Below are 19,549 nucleotides of genomic sequence, written 5' to 3'. Positions count from 1 at the left end.
AGTCACCTGCCTTTAAAAACAAGCATGATACCAGCAGCGTGAACACCGTTAACTCTTCTTGAAGAAAAATATTTGTACTTTCTAAGCTATGACACTCTTTCGCAAGGCCTTCGACGTTAAGATCAAAGTTAAACTCCCCCAAAGTGAATGTTAATTGTTTGAAGGCTATTTGTCTTTGCACAAGACAACAGAGGTTGATTATCTAGGAAAATGTAACGTCTATTCACCTTCATTTAAATGGTTAAACGACAAAAGCTTGAAGAGCTCCTACAGACTGTGTTTAGGTGATAACCATTTAGTGCAGAAACTCTTGAGACACTTAAGTGCATGCTATATGCAGAACCTAAATGTAAAACTAAAGTACCTGACATGATTCCTTGAAAGCTAAAGAGTCGACTCAAAGCTTCTATACTGAACTAGATTGTGATATCTCATATTACAGAAAATCTACTCTAAAAATATGCTCTCTCTCTTGTAAAGTGCATAAAACAGGAAAATGAAATTGACCGATGCACTTCATGGAAAACAAGACTCAAGAAATAATTCCTACAAAAAAATTTATTAGGGAACATACGTTGTAGTTTTAATATGTGGGCTTTTTGAACAAACGTCGTAACCTTTACACGGTGGGAAAACAGGAACGAACAATGAGAAAAGGAAAGATTATGTAGCCCTTTTAACCAAACCCTATGATGACCTTTAGTTTGGGTGTTTGTTTATTTATTTTAAGTGAAGTGACAGACGTTGTGGTGGACAACCTTCTCAGCCACACGTCTGCTGTTGGTCTGGATGTCTTACTAAAACAACATCTGAGACAGCACTCCTAAGGTGAATGTGATAATTAAGGGCTATGAGGGTTTTATTTTCGTAATGTGTCATGGCAAAGGACCCGGTAAACCAATCACTTTAGCTCCCCCTCCTTTGTGCTCGCTGGGAAAGTAAAGGTGACGTCAGTTGTTTTAGATGTCTGGCCGAGAGCCCAAGCACTGTGGCAGCTATAAGCTCCCTCTTCACTCGTCCAGAGAGACAGGGCCCATAAACATGTCAACTGACAGAGAGGCCAAAGCAGACATTAAGACACGCTTTGAATCGCAGCCTGCAATGTCTGCGAGCTCTCGGCATGTTTAAAGAGATAAAGACAGAAAGAGAAAAAATAGGTGTTATCTACCGAAGATGAGATCAGATGAAACGTGGCGAAGAGTTACGTCGATCGTCATGATCGGTTAGCGGGAGTCGCAGTTGATGCGAACAGAGCAGACAACTGGAGGCGAATAAGACAGACAGCGAGCGTCGGGCCGATCACCTTTCTGTACCCTCTCCGCTTACATCCCCTAGTCTGCCGCAGCGCAGTGGGCCGCTACATAACAGCATCGTAAACCGGCAGTCCAAACACTCGTTCATCATTACAATGCATTTACGTGCAGAGTCAAATCCCGTCCCACTCAGTGACTCAGGCAACATTAAAACTTCATCTATTACGCTAAAGATCACAACCACTTAACCCTCAAACATCATTTGTAAAGTCCAAGAATAAAAAGCAAGCATGAGGTGAAAATGGTTTTGAAAGGGTTTTTTATTTAATACCAGACCCAAGTGCAAAAATAAGGTCTCTCGCTCTCTCCCCCCCTCTTCCCCTTTGAAGGACACAAGACGGAGAACAGCGTGTTCGGCCGCAGCATGGGAACGCTGGAAAGTACGATGGAAGTGTACGGTCCACAAAGCGCCACTCAGAAAAGGCCAGTTTCCTGCGCCGCCCAGTTTGGAGTCTGAATAAAGAGAAGAGAAAGCCAAAGGTGTTATTAACCAACACAAACTCAGAGAAACAGCAGGTAACCTTATTATGGTCCACTGAACATTCTAGTGTTTCTCGTGGAGGTCCTACAGACAAAAAAATATTTTCCTAAGTGCAAACCGTTCAAGTACAAGTTCACACCTTTCAATAGTGTTCTCCTTGAGAAATGTTTAATAAAATTGCTTTTAGCCAAACATCAAAATAAGGCACTGTGTGTTATGGCCTTTGCCACTTTGGTGTTTGCGTGTGTGAAGTGAGAAACAAAAGAAGAACAAAGACAATTTTGAAATATTCTCCATCCTTCCAAGTTCACAGAACAGAGCGTGTACATTCTAGGTCTCGGTGGGCCAATCAGTGTGCTCGCGCGCACACACACACACACACACACAGCTAAGATCAAACAGATACTGACTGGACCCCAAGCAAAACATCTGTGGTGACTCCCAAAAGTAGGGAACTCCAACTCAGAGTCCATAGACGCTTGTGCGATTGTGTGCGAGCGTTATTTACTCTGCTGAGCTGAGTCACTGGACTCGGACCCTCTTCTTTATGGCTGGGCTGTGCTACCTTGTCATTAGGCCTTTGAAGAAAAACACCATGATGAAAGCACTCGCTCGGTGTAAACCAGAGAGAGCAAGTTTAACAACATAAAAGGGTTGATTGCCATTCAACATTCTTAGGAACGCACTTTGGATGGATCATTTGTTTTTGCAAACTACAGGAATCAAGACAAACAGAGGTGAGAGCAAATAAAAGCGGTAAGAAAAGAAGTACGGTCAGGGTTGGAGGAGGAGATGCTCTGACCTCATTCTTGTTGACGTTGCTCTGCTTCTTCTCGATGTTCATGGCCAGCATTTGGCTGCGGAATGAAAGGCTCTTGGTTTTCTCGATCACCTGCTGGTACAGCGAAACTGCGTTGTTGCCCATCACTACATGACCCTGCCGGAGATGAGAGATGAAATTGATGTCAACGTAGCAAAAACCCATTCCTGTTCTCCCACACTTTTTTCCCCAAAATATTAACGGTCTCAACACAGTCAGCTAAAACAACACACATAAGCTAATTCTATGTGATTTGTGAGATCAGAAGGCTTTTTTTTGTTTAAAGAGGTGTCACGACACGCAGTGTTCGTAATGATAAAGTCTGTCTACCCTCAAGGTAGGATACAGTGAGCAAGCCTAGGCCTTTTTTGTCATAAGGTACAGGGCAAAATGACTGACATAATTGATTGTGCCTACTTTATCTATTAAAGCAGAATAAAATCCTACAAAAAAAATCCTACACTGAAATTAGATTTTCTGAATAATTAAAGGACACTACAGCAGCAGCGTCCATCAATCATTTGCTATTCGAGGAGGGAGGCAGACAAACAGGAGTGAAATAATATGAGTGTCCCTCACCAGTTTGGAGTCGATTTTGGCATCCAGCCTGGCATTGCGAATGAGGTTCACGATCCATCTCTCTGCTTCCTCGGGAGTCATATTCAGCTTATCCGCCAGCATACTGTGAGGAAAACAAGAGTCCATTAGTACAAACTATGGTAGAGAGAGAACATTATATACGCTGATGGTATTACGTGAAAATTGGGAGCTATATAACAAGCTCACCGAGAGGTTTGTGTGTGTGCACGTAGGTTTAAAGTGCTGATGGAAAGTGCTGGATGATAATGGGTTCACTGTCATACCTCAGCATTTAAGAGTCTGTTCAGGAGTGACAAATGCCTTACATTATGTAAGCAAGGCAATGGTGCTAATTGCACCTAAACTAAGAAAGCCATAAAAAGGGAATACAACTACATCATTGTGTGTCTGTAATAGATGGCGACAGACAAACGGAACATGTTTCAGAGACAGAATCCAATAAGTTTGGATTGTAAATTAACTACTGACTTCTACTGACCATTCCCTTGTGTTTTGGGGCTGCTGTCCATAAATAAAAGCCAGATGTTTCCTCTGATCTTTGACTGGTCACTTCCATGGATGTGTCATTGAGGGAGGACGGTGGCAGCTGGCATTCTAGTGTCTTTGATCCGAAATATTACTTCTACAGCAGGCCCCCTTGTGGCATTTTTTTAGCAAACCCTCAAATCATCTTCTAAGCTTATTTAATGCTAGCAGGAAAAAAGGAAGCTTGTCCAGTTCTGTTCTTAAAGCTAAGCCTACAGCCAGGATCCAAACAACTAATTGGCTCACGCAGTGAAAGGTTAACTCAATCACCCGCCGCGTCAACGGTACGGGTCTGGAGACAAGCAGAGATGACAGCTTATATCATTTCACTCCCAGTGTTACCCTTGGAAAACGATGCGTGACAGGGTAGATTGGTACTAAAGCTCATTGTTCAAAAGCTAGCTGCCAACGAATGTGCCGGTTGTCACATCAGAAGTTCCAAGTTGGTGATGGCTAACACATGTCGGACATCATGCAGTGACACTTGGTATGGGAGAACGAATGCCTGTCGACTCCAGGGGTTAAAGCAGGGACATGAAATCCAAGCTCTTTGGCGGCCCCAGAGTATTCGGCAAAGCAAGCTGTATGTTGATGAACAATTACAGCTGAAAAGGAACCCAATTAAAACATGGGGAAGTTTTGGAAAGTGACACATCCATTCCCAGCCTAGACCCTTGGTGAAGCTTTAATATAAAAATAAATACAACCCAAGAGTTAATTAAAAGCTAAATTTCTTGTATTAGAAGACACTCAGAGGATCAATAAACAACTGAGACTCTGTTCTCGTTCCTGTCGGTGTTCACTGACCTGACTGACACCGGGGGCAATGAACATTATTTTATCGATTTGATTAAGACATGACACATGTCAGTCAAGCCAGAGTCAAAAAACGACCCAAAACAAATAAGATCATGTTTCGTCTAAGGGGAGCCGACCCTCTGGACGAGCTGAACCAAAGACCAAGGTCAACCACTGCCTCTACACAATGAAAAGGCCCACACGCACTAATCTAATTTCTCCCAGACGAAATTTAACTTGAAGGGAAAAAACTTGTATTGGATAGCAACTTCTTCAAGCTTCCCGGTAATATAAATGAAGTTATGAAATAAAATAAAAAAATACACAGACTGAACAAAATAATTGGCGGAAAAGAAAGAAGCTGGATAAATGAGCCACTCAAGCGTAAGTGCCTGACAGGGCGGTTTAAGACAAGCTACTTGACTCCCCTCACTGCGGTCTCATTTTACACAGCCTTAAACCTGCTCCTCTGGGGTTGGGGGTGATGGGTAAGGATCATTTTCACTTCGACCCCTTACATGCACTGGGCTCCTCAGAGTTGATTTATCCGATTCCAGGCCGGAGGGAGTGGGGTAACAGGCCTCACACCAGAAGCCATACACTTTAAAAGAGATTGACTGTGAATGGTGTTTAGAAAGAGATGCTGACTTACTTTACAAATAGTTTTGTTGAAATAAATGTGTAAAATATTTGCATATAAAGGCAAAGAAAGACTCGTCCATTTGATGTGACGCCTGCTTTACATTACATTTAAAATGGATGGTTAAATCAAACTGTAATAGTACCAGAGAGCACCAGAGATCCATGTGGAGGAAAATGTTTTTATGTGGAGGACAAATTCCAAGTACAGTTTATTGAGAAATTAATAGAATCAGGATATGATAATGCCATAGACTTTATGTTACTAACATGCAAGAAAGCGGCTATAGACAGTTTCAAAGCAACAACACAAACAAACGTTTATTCGCATGCAAGTGCCCTTAACTTCCAGTACACATTCACAAATAATAGAGTGCCTGTAGAGGATTTCTGATAAAAAGGAAAAGAAACCGAGAAGAACCATAACTTGCCTAAACTTGTGTCTCCAATATTTGGAATTTAGACTGCGATACCCCTACATGTCAATGTCTCATAAGGTTTCTTTCCATATCTATGACATGCACCCACATAAAACATCTATTTTTTCTTCCCAATCCCCTATAATAAAATTTAACAGACATAACATGTAATTCAGGCGACTTTTATAAGCTACTAACTTGAACAGATAAACAGCAATCACCATTCAGTTTCCTAGTTCACCATTACCTTTGTGGCGTTTGACAAGAAAATGGATTCAATTGCAACAAGAGCCCCTACGAGAGCCAGCTCTCCAAATCAATTCCAGACTATCTGCAACAAGAGATTTGGACGGCGGCTGATCGCATTCCATGTTTCAACCTTGACTACGGCCCTTCTTGGTTTTATACAGAGCTGAAAATGCAGAGAGCAATTAGGCTGTACAATGAAGCATGGAAATAGTGCGGGAACCTTAGCGCGGCTGGTTTTAGATCGCTGTGTGTTTGCACTTCTTAGAAAATAAATAACAGATTGAGAAATCCTGTGACTACAGTTTGATAACGCTCTGGAGAATTTTAAGAAAAGCCTGAAAAACCCTTTACAAATACAGCTTTTCGTCAAACATGGTATATGATATCGTGTTGGTGAGCGTGAACATGGACTGTTCGGGATTTCCAGGATGTCATAAATCTCCCAAGGTAGATGCAACCTGTAAGCGGACCTCAAGTTGCTGTCAAGTGCTTTCTGGAAAAAGAATGCAGGACAGATGCTCCAAGACTACTAGTTATGAAAGCTCATTAAACAGGCGGGAGGGCAACGCGGCCTCTTTGCTCTATACTCTGTCAGCGGAAGGCTAATAGGAACCAGGCAGAGGGAAACCAATGACACCCGCCTCAACCGCCCTTTCCATACAGACCATATCTTTTCCACCAATGGAAAATCTTGGGGACTGAAACCATCGCGTGTCTTCTCTGGAAACCTACAATGCTGTTTAAATACCGTAAAAGGGGCAATAAAAAAGCGTAACCAGAGTAAAGTGGCAATAAAACACCTGCCGCACTCAGAACGCAGACCAGGATGTCTACAAGAAGATCAGAAGAAACACAGTGTGGATCAATGAAAAAACATACCTGTACATCCATCTCAACTTCTGCATTGTTTTTGACCGTTACGCTCAAAGGAAATCAACGCAGGCAGAACTTTCAAATGGACAACAATTCCGTGCTAGTAAGGACATGACAAGATTGCTATAGAAGGCTATACAATAAAAAGTATTGTAGACAGATCTGCTGTATTAGCCACAGATGGAGCACAGCCAAAAACATCCTCCTGAGGGCCAATATGTAGACCCTTTAGATATGCTTCGAAACAGATGGATGGATGTGCCTGAGATGTCTGGTTCTGAATGCGTGTCTGCATGTGTAAGATTGAGGCACTGGCAGCCGTTCTCTGGACACGCTTCCTCCAGCACACTAGTAATAAAAACTTATCAGAGCGGAGTGGGAATGGAAGAGGAAACAGGAAGCAATCCCACTTTGTGGACAGACTTTCAGACCTGCTACCTGTTTTTTATCACTTTCATTTGTCAGTTTTTAATTGCATTCTAGATTTGTTTTAAAGTGAAAGTTTACCCAAAAATGAAACATTCTGTCATCATTTACTCCCCATCTTGTTATTTCAAACCTACATGACATTTTTTATTCTGCAGAACACAAAAGGAGATATCTTAAAGTATGCTAGTAACCAAACAAGGATGGTACCCATAAACTTCTATTGTACAACAAGAGGGTCAGAAAATGATGATAGCATTTTCATTTTTTGGTGACCTATCCTTTTAAGTGAAACGGCAAGAGCAAAATAAAGTTTGTGTGAAAATGTAAGACTATGAAATGGAATTCAGAGGATCCCTCTGATATCAAAGTCTTTAATCAGTCCTCTTACCTTATACTGATGCACTGGTGAATTCTGCAGAAGGTCTCGAAAATGAACAGCCGAGCATTTTCAATGAAGTCCTCAAGACACGCCACCAAGAAAAAGTCATTCACCAGCACCTTCAAAAGATTGAAACAATGACACATTTAGCATGTTATAGGCACACTCATTGGAACCCAGATCTGTCTGCGCCCAAACAAACACAACGAAGAGATCCATTTTTATTTTATAGTTTATATAAACTCCACGCCGAAACAAAACAGTCTCTTTGTCCTTGGCCTCTGTTAACAGTAACAGGTTGCAGAACAACGAAAGGACGAAAAAGTCAAGAGCAGGAAAAATGTAAATAGAATTCCAGAGAATTATGGAAATGCATAGCTGCAAGGGCCAAGAGAGTCATATAGCTCACACATACAAGATATCCTATAAGAGAAAATCCCAATCTGGGGCAAAAAAATCTGGGGTCATTCTCTGCGCTCTAAACTAACCGCAGATCTTGGAATTCCACAGTCCCCACATGAAACGGGGCAGGAACAGAGCCAGCCCCCAAACCCACCGCAAGGGCTGTGACTTATCGGTGTTTGTCTTGCCCATTGCAGTGGGGTCCGCTGGGTTGTGCGGTTGAACCGATTTACAATGCCACTGCTTTCAAATTACAAACCTCCAAATCCTGCACAGGAGCTCTTTTGCCCTTACCTTGCTCTCAGATGGAGAGCAGTCAAAATCGAATTTCGTCGTGCATTCCACACGGCTAAAGACATGTGCGAGCCCCTGCTGTATCTACACGGTTCATGTGAAGTCCTCGTTCAACGTCTTCTGCGCCCGTGGGCCCTGCTTTGTTTGCTTAGGCTTTGAGAGCTGCTATGCGGGAGGTTCTGCTTGAAGAAATCCTAACTACATGACCACTGCCCTATCAGCCAACACACATTTTATCACTGACAGTGACTTACATCGAGCTGATAACCGTTCACTTGGGTGCTACAATTACTGTTGAGGTTTTTCAGAGAGAGAACAGCGCTATAACATTTTTAAAGAAAATAATTTACCCGAGTTCCGTTTACTGGAAGTGCAGATTTCTTTGTTTTTTCCCAGTCTCTACAACGATGTAAAACAGTGCTAAATAAGGTTGGGTCTATGATTAATGCAACGCATACCCCATTAAGCACCCAAACCATTGTGCCGCTCTACACCGAGATGGATCAACTGGAGGAGGACAAACTGCAAAAGCTGACTGGCTAAGCATGATAAGGTAATCACGATGCAAAATAAGCAATGTGATGATCCAAAGCTCGAGGAAAAACCCATAATGTCTATGCGGTGAGTGTCTACAGATCCAGGACTGTGTCCAGTTGGACTCACAAGCCTGCAGACCTCTGGAGCCACGGCAGCTGATTTTATGCAAAGGAATTGCTTGTAAACGGCAGTTACTTTGAAAAAAATTACTTCATTACTTCAAGAATACATTTATTTATTCAGGCGTAAATTTGATACGATCACAATTACACAACAAATGGTACACACACCAGGTGGTTTTATTTAAGGCATTTAAATTTAAAAAACTACTAATTGTTTTGGTTTACTAAAAATGTACATTGTGAAAACGTTTCTGTTCATTCAAATAAAATAAAATGTTGTCCTAAACTGATTGGAAAAATTTTAATTAAAAGAAAAAATGTAAATGTGGCCTCGTTAATTAACTGAAATTAGTTATAACACAATTAAAATCTTAAAACAAAAACTTAAATAAAACTAAAATGATAATTAATCTTATATAGCAACATAAAAATAAACTATAAATAAATTAGAAAATGACAAAAGCATAAACCAAAGTTGCAAAACGAACTAAACTTGACAAAAAATTATAAATCTAAAAATTAAACTGACAATAAAACTAAAATCAAAACTTTAATAACTATGTATATAAACCTCCCCACACACACACAAATGTTTTTTGCCTATAAATCAATTACACTGCACTAAATTATGTTTATTAATTGTATAAAGAAAAATATAATTTTAGTGTTTCCTTTTTTGACACTCAAATTAAAAAATTTAACAATAAATAAACAAATTGAAAGTGTCAATTTAATTTTAAAGATGGCAAAAAAAACATTTGTCATGTATATTAATATGGCACATTTTTTCTACATCGGTGTTTATTGTCTTAAGATAGCTTGTTTCTGAAGAGCACTGCACTTAACAACCAATTAGTTAAGAGAAACCGACAACTTTGGAGGTAAAGATGTTTGTAAAAGGCGGCCAAGAGCAGACACACTGATGACTTGAGAGGAATCAACGGTCCAACAGGAAAAGCCCTGGGCTGTAGACATGTCTATCCAAAACTCATATTAGTGAGTGTTTAGAGGTGACGTACCTCTGAGCTTAACCAGTTATATCCACATGCCAGAAAGTTGTTTCAAAGCTTGTGATCTCAATAATGCCTCTGGCTTTCATAATCAGGGTCATGACTATTTAGCGTTCATTTACCCGGTGCCCCGTCGGAGCATTCGCTGCAGAACAATGGCCGGTTCTGGAAGTCCAGCAGCCAGACGGCTCTCACAGATGCAGGTGTGCGAATTACTCTTGCAAGCCCAAGCATGCAAAGTGTAATGGAGATCTCCCAAATGACTCGATTGGTTATACCCGCAAAGACCCACCCATCCGAAAAAACGTGACTCCTGGTGATTTTGGTCTCATTTTCTGTGGTCCTTGACGATAAGCGTCCAAAATGAAAAACATCTGGTCCGATGAAATGGTCACAGGAGTAAATGTTTATAAATCGTGTCACTGTTTCAAAAAGGTTCGATGTTAAGTTGGGTTGTTCTTTATTTCACTCTTCTATAAAAAGCCTGCTATTTAACACAGGGTGCTTGTTAAACAAAGTTCATGAGGAATGGCAGGCGAAGGGCAGTGTGATTGGTCTTTGAATTCATAATAATTTAGAGAACAGGAATGAGTTTTAAGAGCTTCGACATAAGTGCACACTAGGCAAAAGGCACTCAAGCTAATTACGCTTGGGATGAATCCTTGTAATGTAATGTGTTTACTGCAACCAACAATACGCCTGAAGGCCATTTCTGGCTTTTATCACACAGAGACTTCTAAATACTCTCTCATTCAAAGCAAAATACTTTTTCATGCAGTTTAAGATTTGGCCGCAGTGTTTGCGTGGCAGTTTACCAAACAAATTTATGTCGAAAAGTAATGTTTTCCAGGGATAGGATAGCAAATGAATCTCGGTGCCCTGCCAGTGTTGTTCATAATCACATCGCACAGCGATCAGATGCTATTCCTGCACTACGATGATGAGAAAACTAACATGTTACAAAACAATACTGTCGCTGTTCTTCTGAAATCGTGTATGTCCAAATTCACAGTTTTTGAGGAAATGGAAAAATCACTGAACTTTTAAATGGTTAAATACTGTGTTGTTAAAGTTGACAAGCACCTTTTAATACAATTTGCAAAACCAAGTGATAAACATAAAGGGTGACTAATAGGGGTGTGACGAGATCTTGTGGTGGTCTCACAATTTCCTAAATCACCCTGAAGCACACTCCCTGTGGCTCAGTGATTAGAGCATGGCACTAGCAACACCAAGGTCATGGGTTCCAAACCCAGGGGATTGCAAATACTTTTTCCCAGGGGAAAAAGCTAAATAAAATGTATAGTACAATGCAATTCGCTTTGGATAAAAACGTCTGCAAAATGCATAATTGTAAATGTAACCTGTGCGACCTCAAAATATATGTTTTCATTACTGTACAGAACATGTTAATAACTGTACAAAGTATGTGCGTGCCGTGAGCTACAGTGACCGGCCCAGCCATTCATAGAAAAACGTAGCGAAAGTAGCACCGCTGGATGGAAAATAACGTTTTCTATCTAAACACGCGCTAGACGGACGGGCAACCTTCAACTTTCAACCTTCGCGCACCTCTGCCACACCTCTTGCATAAAAGCACTAGTATTTACGGCGTTTCGTGCTGCCAGCAGCACTTTGAGAGCGTGCAGTGCACAGCTGAACAGCAGCTGAGCTGCCTGTACCACAAGTACAGTTTACCAACTGCAAGTTCACATTACGTTATTTGAAATGCATTCACAGGCAAACCTCTTCAAAAACAGATCATCCGTCTCTTACATATGTGCAATGGTAGCATAAAACATGATGTGTTTATGTATTTTTAACTGTTTCTCTGAAGGCTATGAGGGTTCAGTCAGTGGACGAGAGAGGATTGACAGCGTGATATGATCGCCATCTCTGCTAACATGAGCACTATGCAAAAGCATACAGAGAAAACCACAACTCTTTATTAAAAGCAACGTTAAGAAATCAAAGCATAATGTTAAGAACAAAAGTTGTGACAAAACATTTCGCAGTGTTTACATATTGTTTATTACCTCATAATATAATTTAGGAAAAGTCATTCTACCAGATTTTTGGTTATTTTACAAATGATGCCATTCGTGTTAATAAATAGCCAACAAATACTTAATGTTAAAAATAACATTTTTAAACATAGTTTAACAAAAAAATTAAACAAAAACTTTTTTGTAACTTTTTAATAAAACAAAAATGGAAATAGACGTCAAGCCAAACCTTTCTGAAGGCATTTATCTTGAACTACCGCAATACGCTTTCAGAAAACTATTTGCCTGACATAATGTCTAAAATGTACTTCAAAATACACTTTATTAATCTAAAAAAGACTCCCAGCTTCATACAATGACCCATTTAGTGTCTTGCAACAGTAGCCGGCGTAAAAAACGTAACCGAAACTAAACTCGCTCTATTTGACTGCATTTGTCTTCTGTTCAGTGCCGTGTTGGCACTCGAAGTCTGTGCTTTAACGGTAAAAACAGAATGAATGACAAAGCAGGGCAGGGGTGAAAACTGATGAAGTGACCATTATAGAAGACCATTTATAAAGGGGAACAAAAATACAGATCACTGGCTTGTCTGTACCGCAGAAAGCTCTTTCCAGCGTGTGCGTCCGCCCCTGCACACCAAAAGCACTTCTTGTTAACCATCCCACTGATCTGACAATTACTGGCTATCATAAAAATATGACAAATGGTGAGTCAGAGGCTCTGAGAGGGGCCTGCTTCCACAGCTGCCTGTGACAAGACGGCACGCCGGGGCCGCCTGAGCTTTGAGACCCCTTTCTGTGCCTGAAACAGAAGGCTTTGCTGTTCGTTTTGGTTACACACAGCATCGCTGATGACCTTCACCAGTTCTGTGAAAGTTCAGGTGACCAATCAGAGATCAGGGATTGTGCCTGATGTCATCCGCACTCATCATTAGTGAAATTGAGGCATCATCTATGACAATTACAAATTTAAAGGCTCTTTGTGGCTAGACAATTAAAGCAGCATGAGCTCAATGTCTTTTGAGAACGACTGTCTCGCTGAACTCTAGCTAACAGAATATTTTAGGAAAAGCAGGGATGCCATGGTAAAAAGCTTATCTTATGTTAATTCCTGTTTTCCACAAACACAAGATACGGTCATTCTGGCCTTTAATGGGGAAGTTGTTCGTGGACATGATGCGAAGAAAGGTAATAAAAAGGAAAAAAGGTAACAACAGCTGGGACTTACCGCCTCACACTCTCTCAGCTTCTTTTGAGCACTATCAAAGTCAAAGTTCACATACAGGCACTCCACGAACTCCGTGATGGGATCTTTGTAGGTGTATGACTCCTAAAAAAAGAGAACATGTAAACATTTATTTAAAATAAGAGCAAAAATAAAACATTTGTCATCACCTACAACGCTGGGAGTGTTTTAAATGTGATCTTAATTTGTAATTTTGGGTGAACTGTCCCTTTTAAATCGTGGGTGTTATCTTTACCATACACAGGGTTATTTTCAGTGAAAGCACACAATAATGAGCACAACCTCTGCCTAATGTGCCATGTCTATAAACACCCAAAAGCTGAAAGACCCCGTTAACAGAGGCCCTGATGGGACAATTCCGATTCGGATATGTGATCTTCGGGTCTTCCCTGGATCTAAATACCACAGATGCTTGAGTAACCATGAGAGGAGGAGGTTGTACAGTTAGAACGGCACGCACCTCCGGACACATGTTTAAGTGATTACGCAAACTCCACGGAGACGAGCTTATTTGGATTTCAGTGCCATTGATCTCTGAAGAAGCTACTGTTGTTGGACACAGAGACATTGGAACACTACAATCAGACCGCCCAGCACCATTTATCAAAACTAATGGGTTCAAGACTAACACGGCCTGCTGAGGAGGTACAAAGATAAACTGAGATGCAGAGAGCGAGCTTTTATTTTCAGGCCAATATACACCACTCATTCATTAAATCCCACTAACGCAGTGAAATATAAGATTCCATGCAACGTGCTGAACGTATTAACTTCAAATAAAAGTATGTTCTCATTTGAAACATCACAGAAAAAATGTAGCTATGTGTTGTTTATCTGGTGATGGGTAACCTCTCATTGAAAACATCTGTCACTGCATGCAAGGCCAGTGAGGACGATTCCAGGGAGACCAACAGAGAATCAAACACCTGGCCAATGGGGTCGTGCGTAATAGAGCGGGCCAACCAATCAAATGTGGACTGTTCTTCGATTGTGCCAAAGGCTCGGTATACAAATATAAGAGAAGTTAATATAAATAATCGAAAGCTAAAGAATTTCATGAAAAATATATGAGGGTATTTCTTTCACTATAGTCCATATGGAGTTGTGTATGGAGAAATTAAACCAATTTCTCAAACTTAATAAAACTCAAATCCAAAAAACGTTAAAAGCATTAATCTATCACTCAATAAATAATATTTTTCCAAATGTTAAAAACAATTACAGCTTAGCTTGACTTGATATTAAACGTATTAAATGTAATTTAAAACGCCACCTGGGACAGAAAAGGGCCCATAGTTATTTAACCCCCATAAATGTTATAAACTGTCAATTCATTTTCACATCAATTTGTCTGCTAGGTAAATAAAACTATTACAAGTTATAAGAATTAAGACTCAATCAACACGGAGCACATACCGTGCAAACAAATGTAAACAAGGCATCCCCCATAAATAAAGGACCAAAGTCTTGTCTGATACCTGCTGGATGACTTTCACCAGATCCTTTAGCACCTGTCTGCGCTTGCGGACGTCCTTGTTGGTGATGACAGCTGTGGTCAGATAGCGCAGTATGTGTGGACACATAGTCTGAATGGCATTGAGGTACCTGAAAAAACAAAACGATCATGACACACTAGAGGAATATCTGTTATCTACACCTACTGTAGTTGAAAACATTACACGACTGTTTCTTTGTTCACTTGGTTGGTGAAGAGATCCAATGATGTCATTTGTGGAGGCTGGACAATATTTCTGAACATTTTAACATTTTCTGAACCGTCTGAATGGTACAACTGTTAATCTCTGCAGCATGTCATCTGCATGCTTGCCAAGGTGTCTTGAGATTGAAAACGAATCGCCTGCACCAGAGTTCAACATGTCAGGGCATGCACGCTAACCGCAACAGCTCTGACATGCAGCTAGTAAGAATGTTTATTCTTTGCAAGTAACCGCATCCGATTTCTATAGAGACCGTGAGCCATCAGTTTCACTTTTCTTTAATATAGTGAGCTTGCTTATTCTCTACAACATGAAATGTTGCATGTTAAAAGCACCACTGTTCATTGGTCCCCATGTGGAGAGAAGAGAAGGAAAACCCCCTTCCAGACACGGATCACCAACAACAGGCCAGCGGAGCAGTGAAACCCTATCCACCAGGGACTTGTTTTTCAGCCACAGGTCAACTAGCTGTGGGCTCAGTTTGAGATGGAAAGCAACATAGCACTACTATTACAACCCAAGACAAAGTTTCCTCTTTACAGACGTGCATGAGCTTTTTCTTACGTGAAACGAAAAAAACATACAACAGATGCCTTGTCATAGCACTGAGAGCTCCTGTTAAGGTGCACTTCACTTTGAGTCAATTTGGAGGACAGCCTCTTCGTCTGCGGTATCTGAACATCTTTGAACCCCACGTCATCCACCGTACGAGGACCAAATTAAATTTCGAGGAGGAAGTGGAGCCGCTGGCCCTAAAGCTTCAGCGCAGAGAAACACATGTCATTTGTAGGAAGGGGAGGGGGCTCGCCGGATGGTTTAATGAGCCAAACAATTAAAGGGACAAGGGGCCCTGTGGCACTTGTGATGTCGGAGCTAAAAACGGCAGCGGCTACGGTGGCGTGTGATCCCGTATGCCGCAGCCTTTGGCCCCTCGTCTCTTTGTAGTCATGGACTTCATGGCAAACCGCAACACCTCATGCTGTGTTCCTGATTAACTTACACCTACTAGCTCTCCGAGGGAGGCTCTGATGGCCAGACTGCTCACATGAGTCATGATGCCATATCTGGACTTCACAGAGGAAAAAAAATAAGAGTTATCCAACCAAGCCCGACAGCTACGGCCGGCTAAAGTGAAGACACAAATTAATCGGCTGCTAAATTTCAAGAGGACATTCAATTTGGGTGCAACAAACTCACCCCAGGGAGCTGTTTATAAAAAGTTCAAAACTCATTTCTCTCCTATGAGCACTTAACTATTTCACTACCACAAAAGCGCATAACATTTTAAGGTATAGTTCACAATAAAATTAAAATTCTGTCGTTATGTACACAACCTTTTGTCATTTCAAACCTGTCTGACTTTCTACTGCAGCACACAAAAGATATTTCAAAGAATGCTGGTTACCAAACAATGGCAGTACCCATTCACTTCTATTGAACAGACACAAAACCAATGCTAATCGATGTGTACCACCGTTATTTGGCTAATAGCATTCATCATATATATTTCGTTCTGCAGAAGAAAGTCATACAGGTTTGAAATGACCAGAGGATGAGGAACCGACTGACATTTTGGGAGGGGGGGTGAAAATATTTAACCCGTCCTCTGCTTCAATTTTCTTTTTCTGCATTCGTTGACATTAATCTGGGATCTGTACTGCCCTCGGTCTTGTTACGTTGCAGTGAGATCCTGCAAATGCTGTTAGCTCTTCCATTGCAAACCACTTGCGTTCTCCCTCATTTGTATGTCGCTAAAAGCGTCTGCTAAATGACTAGACGATTTAGAGCGTCTGAGAGAGGATGGAGAGCGATCGGTAGAAACGAAGCGAAGGAGAAAAAGAGATGCAGTTTCAATTTCATGATGTATCTGTGAGGAGGGGGGATTAGAGGTAAATCAAGTGAAACTCTGAGTCCACTCTGCGCTGGCTGGGATAGTGTTTCTACCGTATTAGCTTTCCTGTTTGCACCTACATCATAGGTCATCTTGTGACAATACTCTTTCTCAAACTGCCCTTGGACATGGAGTCGTATTATATGATAGCCTATCTTTTGTCCTGCACTAAAAAAAATTGGTTTCTGTTATTGTTTTGGACATCTGCTAGACAGAATGACTACGTAAAAAATCTTCACACTGAAGATATGGGTGCCCTCTCTATAAAAACGGGCAGCATGCGTTTCTCATCTAAATGCGTTAAAGAAACCTAACAAATAGGCGATGCCAAAGGGATTTTTTGTGGCCTGAGATGGGACAACACAATTAACATTCCATATCTGTCCTTCTAAAACCCTGTATGTCCAAATTTGCTGTTTATCAGGAAATGGAAAAAACACTGGCAACACCGTATGCAATTATTGAAAAATGGATAATTTGGATAATTTTTTCAGAAGGTTTTTCATTTGTATATTTGTATAGTAAAACATATCCTGATTTGAACAACCGACTCTCCTCTCCAAGACACCATCCAATAAACTATGACTGAACTAGAACATAACAGGCTGATGTCAGCCTAAATGTCGACAAAACAAAAACGAAGAATAACAAAAACGAAAAGAACAGAATACAAAAGGTCTTTTCAAAGGGTCAAAAGTGGTTTACTACACACCACGAAAACAGTTTTCCAACTCAAACATGACGATCAATGCGCTTGCCCTCCAAGAACGCAACACTGTTTTGGTACATAAAACGCAGTGTATCTAATGCAGTAAATTACGCCGAGATTCAGATTTATGAGGTCCGATTGCTTTCGTGGCCGCAGCTCGGCAAATAACAGCTGGAGGCAGAAGCAGCAAGAGAATGACGACAACAGAAATACGAAATTTTAAAAAATCATTCCCAGCTACAAATATCTCCGATCTTACAAATCCAACCACAAATTAGAAGAACCTTTTTAAAGGGGGTTTAAATGAAACAATGAATGTTCTCGTATAATGACGGGACCGCCAACTGTCTCAAAGGCTTGAAGCGGGGCTGCAATAAACAATTAAGGCCAATGCTGTGGGTTCAAGTCAACGGGTCAAACATTCAAGCTAAGCTCACAGCCACAGGTCACTGGCCCTCAAAACAGGAAGTAGCGGTCAAGGGCAAGAAGAAAGAGCCAAGCCTCAACAAGGTTTCCAGCTTGCAACAGTACAAACTGTCACCTCAATCCGTATTTGCACCCGCTATGGTCGGGCACTTATGAGTAATTACTGGTCTGGTCATCTTTAGCCATCTGTGCTGGTGGAAACCAGTGGAAAAAACATAATGGAGGCAGATAAGTTATTTGCTGCCGTGACTTTGAATAGACCAAGACATCTGGTCATTAACACAACAGTGCATTAAGGAAAACATGTATAAATTAAGAGATGCTTTGGAATGTAAAAATACTAACTATAGTTAACAAAAATCTAATTATGAGGTCTTGTAAATTCTCTTTAAATTAAAGTATAATAAAGTTCATTTTTTCAAAACTATGCACAAAGCTTATAAACAACGTAATCAAACCCGCTCGCCAGAGATTTCTGCATGTAAACGCCTTTACCGGTTTTCTCTCGGTTTTGTTTATGTGCGCATGTCTGACAGCACAATAGTAAAAGTCCCAAACGGAAGTAACAGTACAATTACACATAACAAATCCGCTCTTGAATCATGCATTTGATGTAGAAACGACCAAATGAAAAACTGATGTTGCATATGCGGGTTCTGCATTTTAATTTGTCCTACTATGGTAGTCAATGATGTCCAAGAACAGAGAATTGCTAACATTCTTCTAAATATCTTTGTTTCTGTTCAGCAGAACAAAGACATTTATACAGTTTGAACTGAGGGTAAGTAAATGATGACAGAATTCAAATCTTAAATTTTTGGGTGAACGATTCCTTTAAACACTGAACACGAATAAGCAGCCCATTTGCAATTGTCAGCATTCACATGATTCGCCAGACTCATTTTCACGTTGACCACTGGGGTCGTGGGTCTGCGAGCACAGCATCAGCAGTTTCGTTTGCGGACTGCGGTGGGCTTTCCGATCTGGACCTGTCCTCGTGTCCCACCTCATCCGTTTTTACTAGAGTTAAACCAAAACCAAATCCCAGATGGAAAACCTGCAGCTGCAGAAGGTGCTTACTGTGGCTGGTAGAGGAAAAGCTCAATGATGTTGTCTCTGCCCTTCGGGTGGTTGAAGAACACGAACAGAGACCAGTGGATGAGCCAAGTCCTTTGCTGAAGAGACTGTAGAGGAGAACTGACAGTCTACAGAGAAAGAAAACAAATGTGGGAGGTATTAAAGAAATACTTCCAAGTAAAAATAAATTCTGGGGTAGCTTACCCACCCTCATGTTTCCATACCTGCATGACTTTCTTTCAAGGAACAAAAAGAGTATTTAAAACAAGTATTTTACTGGACGCTCATTTCCAGAAAACGCAGCAAGAGCTACTGGAATTTTTTTACATAAAGTATTCACGTCCACGCAATATTTCTCAAGATTGCGCCAGTGATTCCCTGAATCATGATTTGATGAACTGGCTAATCCAGTTCACAGTCTTGGCAATCTGATCAGGACACCGAATTGCCTCTTGCCAACTCATTCAGGGTTAAAAGGATACAGAAGTGAAATTGTCAACAAATTCGATTTAACAAATTTTGTATGGCCTCAGAAGACTTGTTTAAAATCTAATATTAGGACTATTTATGACACTATATGGTGTTTT

General features: G+C 40.8%; 1 protein-coding gene across 1 annotated transcript in view; it reads right to left on the bottom strand.

Annotated features, from left to right (window-relative positions):
- Window positions 1-541: 541 nt before the first annotated feature.
- eif3ea (eukaryotic translation initiation factor 3, subunit E, a) overlaps window positions 542-19,549 on the bottom strand; it is a 33,252-nt gene continuing 14,244 nt past the window's right edge. The window contains exons 7-13 of the mRNA XM_079470528.1: window positions 18,966-19,090; window positions 14,620-14,746; window positions 13,124-13,225; window positions 7,535-7,644; window positions 3,194-3,296; window positions 2,597-2,731; window positions 542-1,766 (exon numbers count right to left, since the gene is read on the bottom strand). Of these exons, the coding sequence (XP_079326654.1) occupies window positions 1,728-1,766; window positions 2,597-2,731; window positions 3,194-3,296; window positions 7,535-7,644; window positions 13,124-13,225; window positions 14,620-14,746; window positions 18,966-19,090 (741 nt within the window). The 3' untranslated portion in view covers window positions 542-1,727. The remainder of the gene's footprint in view (window positions 1,767-2,596; window positions 2,732-3,193; window positions 3,297-7,534; window positions 7,645-13,123; window positions 13,226-14,619; window positions 14,747-18,965; window positions 19,091-19,549) is intronic.

This window comes from Barbatula barbatula (assembly GCF_947034865.1).
Source record: "Barbatula barbatula genome assembly, chromosome: 12".
In the NCBI taxonomy this organism is placed as follows: domain Eukaryota; kingdom Metazoa; phylum Chordata; class Actinopteri; order Cypriniformes; family Nemacheilidae; genus Barbatula; species Barbatula barbatula.
The sequence above is the reverse complement of the archived record's forward strand: the minus strand, read 5'-3'. Positions and strand labels throughout refer to the sequence as shown.